Below are 15,333 nucleotides of genomic sequence, written 5' to 3'. Positions count from 1 at the left end.
GCCTTCTGCATCAGTGATGGCTACCCAATTGAGTTCATTCGCTAAGAGCTCAAACTGGCTTGAACAAGAGGCCCACAACACCTTCTCCTGGGGGATGGGGAGGAAAACTAAAACGGCAAAAAATAATTTCAAAATCTTATAGAAAATCTTATAGAAGCAGTTAAAAGACGGGCCTGGGAGGCGCCAGGTCAGAGCTGCAGCCCTTCAGTTTTTGCCTGATGCTTTGTTAATTCCTGCATGGGCGGGTCACAAATATTCACATATCTTATCTTCAGTAGTTGCTTGAGACTCAGGAGCAGTGGCGGCTGCCGCCAATCCAAAGTGGTGGGGCGAGGGTTAAGGAATTATTCATAAAAAATAAAAAAACTTACCTGCTGCTGCTGGATGCTTCGGTGCCCCTCTCCTCTCGGCATGGACCCCAGCACAGGCTCCCCACCCAATCCAGATGCTGCTCTCATGCTATACCAATCATTAGATGACCACAGTGATTGGCCTGAGCGTGCTGGTCTGACGCTCACTCAAGCACAGGGAGCCCATACCTTTTCTCCACCCAGCTGTGTAAGATCTGGGATGGAGAAAAGTGTGCATGTTGGTTTGGCTGTGCTAAGACGGCCAGCCAAACCGACATGCACACTTACAGTGCTCACTACTCCTCCTCCCTGACATGGCCCGGCCTGCCCAGCCCTGCATTCCCTCGGCTCATTCAGTCAAAAATAAAATGATAATAAAATTGCCCCTACTCAGGAGGCTGGTTCTAACAAAACTAAGAACCGCAGGGGCATGAAGTCGCAAAGTAAACCATGCAAAGTTGTAACCCATGACTATCCTTAACTGACACACATATTGTGGACCTGGGGTACAACCAATGATGTTTCAAGGATGCCTTGCTATGATTTGATGGCATTTTCCACCTGTATGTCCCACCTCAAGCTCTCGAACCTGGAACCATACACACTGAGGATCATTTAAAATCAATCATTACCAAAGGGAAGTCATGAGGCGCAGCATTTAACTAATAAGAGGACTGTAGCCCCGGTTTAACCTGTGCCCAGGAAGTGACGCCTTTAGGTTAGTGGCAGGCAGCAGGGCCGGCGCTAAGTAAGGGCAGCGTGGGCAGCTGCCTAGGGTCCTACCCTCAACCCATCAACGTGGGGCCCCCATGCCAGTGCACCACAGCTAGGCCTCAGCAAACCGGTCGTCTTGTAACCCATGCCCATCCAACTGAGATAGAAGTGCCTTGTTGCAATTGTGACTTCAGGGCCTCCACCTTCTCCTAGATGTCGCAGTCATGGTGCATTGAGGTGAGGCCTAGGGGAGGGAGGCACCACCTATGGCTGCAATTGCAAGGAGACACATTCTGAAGGTTTGTTTTGCCCTACTGCCCACACAGAGGCACCATGGGATGCACGTTGTCCTGCATTTTAGCTTCTAAGAGTTTTTACCTTCTTGGCCCAGTGCTTAATTTGAGTCAGTGGTTTCTGGTGCTCAGCACTTAATTGTACTTATGATAGTTTGCCAAATGGTGGCACTGTTTGTCTAATTTAGAAACAACAATTGTTTATTAATTCAATATACCTTAAAAATGACTAATACCTGCCGCCAAAACCATTTAGATTGGCTTTGGGCGCCTGAAATAGTCAGAATTGTCACACTTGTAGGAGTGTGATGGTTAGTAGGTGTGTTGTTACTGTAATTGGTAGCGCTGGCAGTCACAATGGGCAGCGCAAGCGGAAGTAGCCACCTGACGAGGTCCCTCATATTTTCACACGTTAAACATTGTTTCAGTCTACAAGCAACTCTCATACCATCAGCCCTTTATTAGCTGTAAGAGAGGTGCTTCTAGGTAGCTGAGAGGGAGGCACTGCAACACAGGGGGTCTGCACAAAGCAGTTTGAGGAGCAGGGTCATCTATTGAGATGCAAGCAGCCTGAATGTGTCACGCTGAATGCACATTAGAGGGATCTCAGGCTTTTCTGCCTGGGGGGGGCAAATATTCTAGAATTGTCCCTGGTAGGTAGTGCTGGAGGATAAACTAACTACGGCTTACTCATGTTTTAGAGGGATTTGCTCTCCTTTAGTGTTCCCTCCCTGCAGCAGCCTGAGAAAGCAAACATCAACAAGTTCAAATGTGAGCCTTTTTCATAGAGTTGTAATCTCCACCTCCAGTTTTCTTTTTCATTGACTTGCTGATAAGATTCTAAGTTAGCACAGGACTTGCGCTTACATACACACACACACAGATAGACAGACACACACACACAGACAGCCCCACCCCTGGCGCCCACATCCTGTGCATGACTCTCCCAGCTCTGAAAAGGAAGGTAAACTCAGGCCAGGTGTGGTTCTGGTGCGAGGTATGGATAGAATGCCATCTAGGGTGTCACTAGTAGGCAGGGCTGGGATGCCATCCAAGGGAAAGTGTTTGCCACTATACAGAGTAGTAAAAAGCCACTTGTCCTAAGAAAGCAGGCCTCCCTGCCTAGACCTTGACTGCCAAACTGTTCATCAAGCACCCATTGGGTGAGTTGTGAGCTGGTTGGAATGGGATCACACTGCATGCTGCCTGAAGCAACTATGCTCGAAATCAAAATATTACACCAAGATCGCACAAACTAGGGTCATTAGGCACGGGTCAACGACAGTGGCCATGTACATTATTTTTACAAACTCTCCCCTTTAAAAAAATGGCAACAAGTAAACTGTGTTAGAACACATGATCTGACATACGTAACTAGCCACCATCAGAAAGCATTTAACCTCTTAGCTGCTGGGCCTTTTCCCCCCAGTGCTGAGCTTTCTTTTGGCTATTTGGGGTAGTTTGCGCTTAGGCCTTCATAACTTTTTGTCCACATAAGCTATCCACGCCAAATTTGCATCCTTTTTTTCCAACACCTTAGGGATTCTAAAGGTACCCAGAGTTTGTGGGTTCCCCTGGAGGAGACCAAGAAATTAGCCAAAACACAGCTAAAATTTCCTTTTTTTCCAAAAAATGGGGAAATAGGGCTGCCAAAAAAGGCTTGTGGTTTTTTCCCTGAAAATGGCACCAACAAAGGGTTTGCTGTGCTAAAATCACAATCTTCCCAGCTTTCAGGAACAGGCAGACTTGTATCAGTAAGACGCATTTTTTTAACACAATTTTGGCATTTTACTGGGACATACTTCATTTTTACTATTTGTGGTGCTTTCAGCCTCCTTCCAGTTAGTGACCGGAATGGGTGTGAAACCAATGCTGGATCCTGGAAAGTTAAGCATTTCTGAAAAGTAGACACCGTTCTGAATTCAGCAAGAGGTAATTTGTGTAGATCCTACAAGGTTTTCCTACAGAAAATAACAGCTGAAATAAAAAATATTGAAATTGAGCTGAACAAAACAGCCATTTTTCTCCACGTTTTACTCTGTAACTTTTTCCTGCAATGTCAGATTTTTTAAAGCAATATACCGTTACGTGTGCTGGACTCTTCTGGTTGCAGGGATATATAGGACTCGTAGGTTCATCAAGATCCCTAGGTACCCAGAGCCAATAAATGAGCTGGACCTTGCAATGGGTTTTCATTCTATTCCGGGTATACAGCAATTCATTTGCTGAAATATAAAGAGTGAAAAATAGGTATCAAGAAAACCTTTGTATTTCCAAAATGGGCATAAGATAAGGTGTTGAGAAGCAGTGGTTATTTGCACATCTCTGAATTCCAGGCTGCCCATACTAGTATGTGAATTACAGGCCATTTCTCAAATAGATGTCTTTTTTACACACTTTCTTACATTTGGAAGGTAAAAATGTAGAGAAAGACAAGGGGCAAAAACACTTTTTGTGCTAGTCTGTGTTCACCCAAGTCTCCCGATACAAATGGTACCTCACTTGCGTGGGTAGGCCTAATGGTCGCGACAGGAAAGGCAACATGGACACATCACATTTTTACATTGAAATCTGATGTGTTTTTTGCAAAGTGCCTAGCTGTAGATTTTGGCCTCTAGCTCGGCCGGCACCTAGGGAAACCTACCAAACCTGCACATTTTTTTAAATGAGACACCTAGGGGAATCCAGGATGGGCTGACTTGTGGGGCTCGCACCAGGTTCTGCTACCCAGAATCCTTTGCAAACCTCAAAATTTGACCAAGAAAACACTTTTTCCTCACATTTCGGTGACAGAAAGTTCTGGAATCTGAGAGGAGCCACAAATTTCCTTCCACCCAGTGTTCCCCCAAGTCTCCCGATAAAAATGGTACCTCAATTGTGAAGGTAGGCCTAACGCTTGCGACAGGAAATGCCTCAAAACACAACGTGGACACATCACATTTTCCTAAAGAAAACAGAGCTGTTTTTTGCAAAGTGCCTAGCTGTGGATTTTGGCCTCTAGCTCAGCCATCCCCTGGGGAAACCTACCAAACCTGCGCATTTATGAAAACTAGACACCTAGGGGAATCCAGGATGGGCTGACTTGTGGGTTCTCACCAGGTTCTGTTACCCAGAATCCTTTACAAACCTCAACATTTGACCAAAAAAACACTTTTTCCTCACATTTCGGTGACAGAAAGTTCTGGAATCTGAGAGGAGCCACAAATTTCCTTCCACCCAGCATTCCCCCAAGTCTCCCGATAAAAATGGTACCTCACTTGTGAAGGTAGGACTAACGCCTGCGACAGGAAATGCCACAAAACACAATGTGGACACATCATATTTTCCTTAAGAAAACAGAGCTGTTTTTTGCAAAGTGCCTAGCTGTGGATTTTGGCCTCTAGCTCAGCCGGCACCTAGGAAAACCTACCAAACCTGTGCATTTTTTAAAACTAGACACAAAGGGGGAAACCAAGATGGGCTGACTTGTGGGGATCTCACCAGGTTCTGTTACCCAGAATCCTTTGCAAACCTCAACATTTGACCAAAAAAACACTTTTTCCTCACATTTCAGTGACAGAAAGTTCTGGAATCTGAGAGGAGCTACACATTTCCTTCCACCCAGCATTCCCCCAAGTCTCCCGATAGAATGGTACCTCACTTATGTGGGTAGGCCTAGTGCCTGCGACAGGAAATGCCCCAAAACACAACGTGGACACATCACATTTTCCTAAAAAAAAAACAGAGATGTTTTTTGCAAAGTGCCTCGCAGTGGATTTTGGCCTCTAGCTCAGCCGGCAACTAGGGAAACCTACCAAACCTGTGCATTTTGTAAAACTATACACCTACGGGAATCCAAGATGGGCTAACTTGTGGAGCTCTCCCAGGTTCTGTTACCCATAATCCTTTACAAACCTCAATATTTGGAAAACAAAACACTTTTTCCTCATATTTTGGTGATAGAAAGTTCTGGAATCTGAGAGGAGCCACAAATTTTCTTCCACCCAGCATTCCCCCAAGACTCCCGATAAAAATGGTACCTCTCTTGTGTGGGTAGGCCTAGTGCCCGCGACAGGAATAGATCACACAACGGTCAATGTTGGTCCTTCCATGAGGCAACTGTTGACCCTGGGGTGATCAGTTCCTGACGCAGGCACTAGGTATAGGCACTCAAGTTGGGTAGTGTTTATATCAGGACAGGTGAGGAATCACTAGGTGGTAGGAATTTTGTGGATCCCAGCATATTCCTGTAGTTTGTGTGGCAGAAATGCAAGAAACGTAGAGTTTTTATTCAACATTTCAGCTTTGCAGGGTATTCTGGGTAAGAAAACTTTAGGGAATCCACACAAGTCACACCTCTGTGGACTCCCCCGGATGTCTAGTTTCCAAAAATGTTTGGGTTTAGTATGTTTCCCTGTATGGCCGCCGAACCCAGGACCAAAAACACAGGTCCCTTCCTTACAAAACCAGTTTGTTATGTGATAGATAATTTTGATGTCTCCACAATACGATTTGGGCGGTGGAATTTGGGTCTGAACTAAATTGAGGAGCTCCCAAGAGAGCACTCTCTCTCTGTGCTTGCCGCTGCATTCACCTGCTCTCTGGGTTAGGCTAACCCACTATTGCCCCGTTGCACAGACTGTGCTTGCGAAGGGACAGCAGGACTGTCCTCATCACCTCCCTCATAATTTACTGGAAGAGGATTTATCCAATGGGACTCCTCCGGCTGAAAAATTACTCCCAGAGTCTGCGCCATTGTCCTATCCATCCCTCAGATGCTGTCTCAGTATCTGCTGTCTCAGTCTCTGATCCTATGTCAGAGCTGTCCTCTATTACCCGAGTGACGGGGTCAGCAGCAGTCATCCATCAAGATGCCATCTCTGCTTTTGGCTAAACTGTTGCTCTAAAACACTAGCCTACGTAGACAGTCACAAAATTGCTGGTGTGTGTGTGATACGTGCAACAGTAGAGGCCACCTTACCTGCGCTTCTTCCCTCAATCAACACGTTCTTTCAAGACACTCAAAAAACACCTTGCCACATATAATTCGCCAGTCGTCACACCTCCTGCGTCCAGTCCAACAATCATTATTGATGCTCCCACTCTCATGTCCTCCTCCTCGGATTCCCTCATTACCACCCAGCAAAAGTGCCCTTCATCTCTCTGTAGCCGCCCCCACCCCGCACATACATTTCATTTGTATTATAGCGCAGGTAATGGCTGACTTAACTAATGTACTCAGCTATTTACATAAAATACAGATTTGCTCTTTGCAGTAGGCATATCAACTTTCTGCGCTTCTTTATGGCACTAAAACTGCCACTAGACAAAAATCTGATCCTTTTGTAGCAGAAACATAATCACAAGGCTTACTTGACCTTTTTATTGCTGCCTAAAAGCTACAGTCGAAATGCGTCAGTTGAAGTATGTTCATTGCTTTGAAGACGCAAGCTGCAACTACAAGACAACTGGTGGCAAATATATATACATATATATATACATCTGTCAAAAAATTATAAAAAAGTAAACCAAGGCTGCTGTGTCAGCCGAAACGCGTTGTGGTGTATTAAACTTTCTTTTGCTTTTCCTGGAATCCTGAGTGTGCAAGTGCTACTTTTTTATAATTTTTTTCGTAATTTTTTGACTGATGAATTACCGGCTTGCTCGTGCCGGTTCTTGCACCACCCCTCTTGGGCCGATTTAGTTCCTGTTCGAGCATTTGAGGTAATTTTAATTACATATATATACATATATATATGATATATATATATATATATATATATATATATATATATAGAGAGAGAGAGAGAGAGAGAGAGAGATCACTTTTATATATGGGTCTAGTTTTCCTGGAAACCACGCAGCATTAACAAAAGTGATATATATATATATATATATATATATATATATATATATAGATAGATATATCTATCTACATAGATAGATAGATATATCTATATATATATAGATCTATATTTTTTAAGCAGTTGTATGGTTTCCTTGGGGGCCAAAATGGCCCCCAGGGAAACCCTACAACTAATTAAAAAAAGTATTGCCACCACAGGGGGTCGCCCGTCAATTTCTTTATTTTCTTCTTTTTTTTTTTTATTTAGCCCTCCCCAGGGGACACCTACCTCCGTTTTCTGAGGGGGCCGACCCACCCAAGTGAAATCCCTGGTGTCTAGTGGTGTTTCCTGGCCCTCGGGATAGGAAACACGTTCAGGAAGGCCTCATGTAAAAGGGGAGACTCTCCCCTTTCATACAAGGCCTTCCTGAATTTCGGGAAGGCCCTTTGGGGCCATTTTCCCCATCGGAGCAGCAGCACGCTGATGTCACAAAGGGGCGGGTGGGGGCCAGTGGGAGACACGGAAGAACTTCTGTGTCTCCCAGGGGTTTACAAAAAAAATAATAATAATCCTCGGGTGCTATGCACCTGACGATTTTTTAACCCCCTCCCCGGTGTCGGCCACTGGTCGTGACCCGCACCAGGGAGGTAGTGCGCCCGCAGCAAAAGGGTTAAGACATCTTACATGAGTAAGACACCTTCTGCACAGATCGATGTATCCAGCAGATTTCAGTCCATAACAACAGTACGTAACCTAGGTGGACAATGCACTTGTTGGAGGGATGTGTGTCTACTTTCTGGTGACAGGTTTGGTTCGTCATAAAATAGTTCAGAGGGTTAATGTGTTTGCTCGAGGCAGTGCATGTAATATGTAGGTCCCAAATTTGTATTTCATGTGAGGTAGCTCTGTAGGTTCTTGTGTAGCCTGCAGGTACCGGTTACAATCCCTATAGTAGGGTTCAGTGAATTATACCCCCTCTGCAGACAACTGTATGTAACCTGAAAGACATAGGTTGGACTCCTTGAAGGTTTTAAAGGTTTATTTTTGTTAAGTTGATAAGCAAGGTTAATTGGAGTGGTAAAGTATTTAGAATTAAGCGACAAAATGTTTTTGTAGTGTGTGCTTTTTAGTTAGCTAATGGTGTAAATGTCCTTAAAAACTGACTCATTTGATATTCCTAAGGAACAGACTTAGACACATTTAGTTAACATGTGTATAGATAGAGCTTAGGAAAAGTCAAAAACAATTTCAAAACACAATGTAGTTGTAGGCACTTGTGAAGTGGCATTATATTTCCAATGGAGTGGAAGTCTGGAAAATCAATCAATATATATTTATAAAGAACATGGCTACTCTAAGACAGTTCCCCGGGGACAGAGAAACTTTGAACAACCAGGTTTTCAGCAATTTCCGAAACTTCAACAATGACGAGCAGCTACGAAGTTTCCTGGGAAGAGAGTTCCTTAACTAAAACAGAAAAAGACCTACCACCGAATGGCGAATGGTGCATTTGTCGTCTGCTTTGACGGCAAGAATTTATAATTTTTCAAGCAATGAAGGCTTTACTTATATCTGCCACGCTGGAAAGCAGAACAGCCTCTCTGCATGTGTTGCTCTGCCCTCCGATGCACACCATGATGTTCGCTGTCACAGGTGCTTATGTCTCGATATCAGCACAAGGTACTGGGACACAGCCGCGATAATTCGCTGGGATGATCCCAGAACCCGGTTCTAGCTCAACGACAGAGCCGGAAGCGGAATCCGAATGGTTCTCACGCAGCGCCAGCAGGGTTTATAAAAGAAACAGTACAGTGGGCTATTACCAGGAATTCCTTAGAGCAGCAGTTCTAAACCCGTGATCCGCGGACCCCTGGGAGTTTCCTGCTCCTACTCAGGGGGTCTGTGACTCCTTACAAAGTTAAATATTAACAGATTACTAAAGTGTACACAAATAAGGAAGCAAAATATGAAACTGACTATGGCAGTGGAAGTGCCTCACACATAATATAGAGCCTGATTACAACTTTGGAGGAGGTGTTAATCCGTCCCAAATGTGACGGATATACCACCAGCCATATTACGAGTTCCATAGGATATTATGGACTCGTAATACGGCTGGTGGTATATCCGTCACATTTGGGATGGATTAACACCTTCCTCCAAAGTTGTAATCAGGCCCATAGTATGGACAATGGGTGGCCTTAATTGAATGTAGAAAAGCTCCTACCTTGCCATTCATTTTTTTAAAAATATTATTTGTGAATTAAAGAAAATATTTAAGCATTTGTGTATTTGTTTGATCAATACTTGTTTCCATATTCTTGTGTACTGTTTTGAGGTTCAAATCATCAAAATTGCTTTGGTCAGTTATCCCGGGATTCTAATAATGGCTCAGTGGGGGTCCCTGGGTTCCAGTAATGATTAGGTGGGGGTCCAGAGGAGTCAAAAGGTTAAGAACCACTGTCTTGAATATTTTGAGTAGACTTATTTGAAAGTAAGCAGCCCAGGACAGCGTCTATGAAAATAATGTTCTGTTAAACTGGCGATTCGTGTGATAGTCTAGTAAAGAATATCAATAAACTTTGAATGTAAGCGGTTCATTGAAAGCATCCTTCTCAGTGGACCTGGAAATTAAATGAAAGGCAGCAGATGCAGGTAAAACATGTGTGGCAATAATACATTCTTATCCCCTTGGCAATGTTAGTTAAGCGCCTGGTCTAAAAGGACCACTCTGATTGCGGGTGCAGAGTTTAGTTCCTGCAGTCACCAAATTATTTGGCTAGAGGTGATAATGATTGGACAATGACTGGACCAATGTGTTTTGACCAATGATGATAACAGCTGATTCTTCATGTGAGACCACCAAGGTTATTTTATGAGGTTCATCAAATTGCCATCAGATAATAACGACCAGGATCCCCACCCTGGTTGGACAGAATCGCAACTGTGCCTTTAAGGTGATAAGGTATATAACAGTTGGAGACATTAACAGATACATCAAGTACCTCAAGATGGCCAGAGTGCAGGACACAGATAGATTGCACATGCCATCTGGTTCAGAGCACTGTACATCAGGAAAGCAAAAGGTAAACATACAAGAGTATATAGATGTAGAAGAACAACAAAGTAACTCTAAGAATGTAAGGTGGTATTCATAGAGTCTGTAATCGAAATGGTCATAGTCCTGTGGAAGGGCGAGCCATGGAAGTTAAAGTCTGGGAAGATTGCGTCTTCACTGGAGAAGGAATCTGTTGATAAGTATTTGCTTTACTTTTCATTTGAAGAGGGAAGTTGAGGAGTTAGGTCTGGTGTCAGGAGGAAGAGAGTTCCATATTTTAGGTGCAATTCCAGAGAAGGAACGCTTGTAGGTTTTTTTTGTTTGGAATATATAGGGCTTCAATAGAAGGGAGCCTTTACTTAGTAAGGTTCTATGCCCGTCTGATGGGACAAGTTTCTTTGCTAGGTAAGTTGGAGTGTTGTGGTGAAGAGTTGTATGAGTCAAGCAGGCATTTTTTAGATGGATCTTTGCCTCATAGAGTGGCTAGTTCAGCGCTTTGAGGTCTGGGGTGATATGATAATTTTTTTTAGCCTGTGATGAGTCGAGCCACCGTGTTACAGGTTGCCTTCAGGGGTGGAAGTTTTGCTTTTGATAGTCCCACAAGGGTAGCACTACCATAATTTAGTTCGGAGATCACTAGCACATGAACCTCTGTCTTGAGATCTTCAGTCAGAATTAAGGGGGTCATTATGACCTTGGTGGGCGCCATCAGCCGCCCGCCAATATCTGACCGCCATGCAGCCGCCAATGCGGCCGCACCCCCGCCGCAGCCATTTGAAGATCCCCGCTTGGCCAGCGGGCGGAAACCTGGTTTTCCAAATGGAGCCGGCGGTGTTGCGGCCGTGCGATGGGTGCAGTTGCACCTGTCGCGCTTATCACTGTCTGTACAGCAGACAGTGAAAAGCCGCATGGGGCCCTGTCAGGGGGCCCCACGACTCCCCGTACCGCCAGCCTTTTCCTGGCGGTTCAGACCGCCAGAAAAAGGCTGGCGGTCGGGGACTCATAATCCCCTGGGCAGCGCTGCAAGCAGCGCTGCCCTGGCGGATTACATCCGCCGGGGCCATTGTGGCGGTAAACCGCCGGCCCAAAATACGCCGGGAGGCACCGCCAGCCTGTTGGCGGTGCTCCTGTCGTTTTGGCCCTGCGGTTATAATACCGCCAGGGTCATAATGACCACCTAAATGTTTTAATTTCCTTAGTGCGCGCAGTTGGTAGGTGGTGCCCCTGGTGGCAGCTCTGATGTGATCCTGCATAGAAAGATGATTGTCCAAGATTATTCCTTAAGACTTTGATGAGGTTATGCTGTGTGGGGTACAGTTCAAGGCTGTTAGATGTGAGACCCATTCTTTGATTTAAGGAGTGTGGTTGGGTGAGAGAGTAGGAGGAATTACGGTTTGAAAGCGTTTAGTTTGAGGTGGTTATGAGACAGTCAAAGTTGAGTTTTTGTCACCTTAATTTGCCATTTCCTTTCAAACTAGAGACGTCTATTGCAGGATCATGAGACTCAGATCCATGCCTAACCATTGACCATGTAAATGAGTGAAATGTACATTGTGTGTGGGCTTATATTATGGTTGTAGCTCCTAGCAGAGGTTAGCATAGCATAAAATGGGCTGTGTTGAGCAGCACTGGGTTTCGCTTTGTAATCGCAACATCCGTTTCCTAACCATTTTCACCTGCAGACTGTGATGCACGTGTGCTGCATGCATCAAATTGTACAACTGATGTGGTTAAGGCTTCATCTGCAGATATTGGAGGGGAAGTCCCAGCTTGTCAAACAAGCATTGGCAAAGCCAAAAGGACGATCCTTAATGCAGCAGAGCAAACTGGGACCAGAAAGGAATAAGTGGGAGAGACAGCTTGAGGGAAGAGCGGAAAGGTGGAGAGAGTGAGGGAACTGGAAGGTAGGGATGATGATGTGAGCAAACATTAGAAAGACTCAAGAGGGTGGATAATGGGGAGTAAGGAATGAGAACATGAGTGATAAAAGGAGATTGGTGAGAGTACAGGATCAGGACTGAGAGTGCTCTCAGAGTATGTAGAGGCCAGAGGTATGAATGTAAAAGATATGAAAAGAGTAGGGTATTTGCCAATGATGGAGGTAGCAGTGATAATGGGTGATACCTTATTTTTAGTGGGGAACATTGTTTACTGTGTGATGTTATAATGTGCCAGGAGATGGTTGCACAGCATGTAGGCATGCTAATCATGGAGCTCCTGCTCTACTCTTGTTGATCCCAGGGCACTCAGTCTATCTTGTCTTTGTTCCACAGCTTGGGTGAACTCCCTCTCCATGGGAATGATCTTCTTCTGCTCCCCCATCGTCAGCGTATTCACAGATTTGTTTGGGTGTCGCAAAACGGCTGTCGTAGGCGCTGCAGTGGGATTCATTGGGCTGCTCTCCAGCTCCTTTGTAAGGTAGGAATACCAGACTCTTGTAATGCTAAGTTAACAAATGATGCAGTTGACTTGTTTCAATATTTCGACAGGTATCTTGCCCATCACATCTAGTTAATAAACACTTTGAACTATTCATATCGTACAAAGTTCTTACAAAGCTCCAGTGACTTTCCCTTGTAAGTAATATTGTTTTTTTCCTGTGTAAAGCCACTAACTCACTCATCTTTACCATCTGCCATGATATACTCCACATGTCTCCACAGGGGTGCTTCTTCTTCCTCTACTGAGTAAATTCTCCCGTCAGCTGCCCCCTCAACTACCATTAAACCTTTTTTTCTCCCTGGGGCCCTAGAGTCATTATACATTTCATTATGACTTCTCCAACCAAATCTGCCTTTTTTGCTTCATTATTGCCTGTTGTTTCCCCTTTTGTGAAGTTAAATCTAGAAAAATGTAGCATGTGAGGGTATTACCTGGTTAAAGTCCAAATATGGAATATGGTGCAATAATATCAAATTTGCATGTCATGCCTCATTCCTGATTGAATAATGAAAAAATTGAGTTATTAATCACCCTCCAAGGCTCTTGTAATCGAAACTTAAGTAATACAGGAAGCAATCCAATGTGTTTTAGTTACTCTGGGTCTGGTGGCACAGCGGACTCCAGAGCTTTTAATCCGAGAGGTTTCACTTATCTTTTCATTCTTTTGAGACTGCCAAAATGAGTACCATTGAGGTGGGTAACAACGTCTGTTAACACCGATCTACCCTTCAGAGTGAACATGTTGCAAATAATCATGCAGTTATCCCAGTGAGTGATAAATGGCAGGCCGTGGGGACGACCCCATAACCAGGGCCACTGGAATATTGTGGGAGGGGATAACCAGTGTCAACTTAATTATGTAGCATGAAAAAGGCAAATTATGTGGCATAATGCAGCACATTTTGTGATCGTATTACTTCATTAATTTATCCTTTTTTTCTCATGATAAAACTTTGTGGGAACATATTTCACAACTTTAGTACAAGTTTAACAACCAAATACAGCAACAAGTAATTGAAAGATGACCTGACAACTTTTGCGAAGGGCCTTCCACTGCTCTGGAACACGTTGCAATATCGTTAGTAACTTGTAATGCATTTGAGCTAGAAACAAACTTTTTTGTTACAATCTGCAGATTATGAAGCAGGTGATGGCTTATGTGGCAAATGCAGCACATCCAGAATTATGTGGAAAATGCCTGGGTCTCTGGATCACATAATTCCAGTGGCCCCGCCCATAACATTTCACTTAGGAATTAGTCCTGAGTCTGCACTGAGGATCAGTTTGTGCGTCTCCAGGGTAGGATCGTGACGAAAACTAAACAAGTAGTTAAGTGAAAGACTTCTGATACAACTAAGCTGATGATTCTTGTCTTAGTTTGTAAGGAATAAAATGCATGTTTCACATTTATTGAACAGCCAGTCTGTCTACTAGTCCGGAGCTTCTGCTACTGTCTGTGGATGTTGTGCTAGTGAAGCGAAACCGGAACCGGAAGTGCATCACACGTCACACGCAAGCGAGCGCAGCAATAAAGCAGATCGGGCCGTGCTGGACGCTGTGGTCCGCTCCAACAACTAAACAGCCCCGAACAGGGCCACACAGCCTCCAAGACAACCCCCAGAGCCCCTAACCTCCCATCCTTTGGAGCAGAGCACAGCAGGGTCAGGAGGAAAGGAGTGGGAGGGTGAGTCTGAGCAGGTGAGACACAGCGTGAGTGTGGCAGCCACAGATGGCTGCCGCTAAGATAGAGCCCGGGCCCCCCACAGAAGCGGCCCAGCTAGGTCTGGGTGTGGCTTGTGGGGAGGCCGGAGACCCGCTCGTCAGCTGCACTCTCCGGGGGGGGGGGGTGAGCTCAGCCCCAGGACATCTAGGCCACCCAGGCCACACGGCAAAGCCAGGACCAGGACCAGGCCACGGGTCATAGCAGGTCACAGCAGGAGCCAACTGGCCCTCTCCAAAACCCCATTAGGACGGACCAGGGCCAACCAAGCCATTCTGGCCTATGAAAAGATCACAGCATCAGCATCAGCTGGGCTGGGCTCAGCAGGATCCAGAAGGGCTCAGACGGCCCCACCAGCAGCAGCCAGCCAGCCAGTCAGTGAGCCAGCCAGCCAGTCAGTCAGCGGGCCAGCCAGTGGGCCCCCCCCACCAGGCACCCAGGTCCCAACCAGGGCTACGACAGGAGCGCAGCAGGGCAACCAGCATGGCTCAACAGGATCCTGATCCCGAGGCTCAGAAGACTCCATCAGCAGCCCACCAGCGGCCCATCAGCAGCCAAGAGGGGGGTGCACCCCAGGAATCAAGGCACGTGCGCCGCCACATCATTGTAGGAGGCTGGCCTGGCTTATAGTGGGTACCTGATGGTACTTACACCTTGTGCCAGGTCCAGTTATCCCTTATTAGTAGATTAGTAGTGTTCTAGCAGCTTAGTCTGATAAAGGTAGCTATAGCAGAGCAGGTTAGGCTGAACTAGGAGACATGCAAAGCTCCTACTATACCACTTATTTCATATAGGTACTATATCATAAGAAACACAGAACTCTGAGTTACTAAAAATAAAGGTACTTTATTGTAGTAACAATGTGCCAAAAATATCTCAGAGGATATACTTCTTTAGGAGGTAAGTAAAATACACAAAATATACACACAAA

The 15,333-nt window shown here is 45.2% G+C and overlaps 1 protein-coding gene across 1 annotated transcript in view; it reads left to right on the top strand.

The window, feature by feature from the left end:
* Positions 1 to 15,333, top strand: part of SLC16A10 (solute carrier family 16 member 10) — a 324,664-nt gene that overhangs the window by 195,190 nt on the left and 114,141 nt on the right. Inside the window, exon 2 of the mRNA XM_069234604.1 lies at positions 12,514 to 12,658. Coding sequence (XP_069090705.1) covers positions 12,514 to 12,658 — 145 coding nt within the window. The remainder of the gene's footprint in view (positions 1 to 12,513; positions 12,659 to 15,333) is intronic.

The sequence above is a fragment of the Pleurodeles waltl genome, chromosome 5 (genome assembly GCF_031143425.1).
Source record: "Pleurodeles waltl isolate 20211129_DDA chromosome 5, aPleWal1.hap1.20221129, whole genome shotgun sequence".
Lineage (NCBI taxonomy): Eukaryota > Metazoa > Chordata > Amphibia > Caudata > Salamandridae > Pleurodeles > Pleurodeles waltl.
This window is presented reverse-complemented; position numbering and strand designations above follow the sequence as displayed.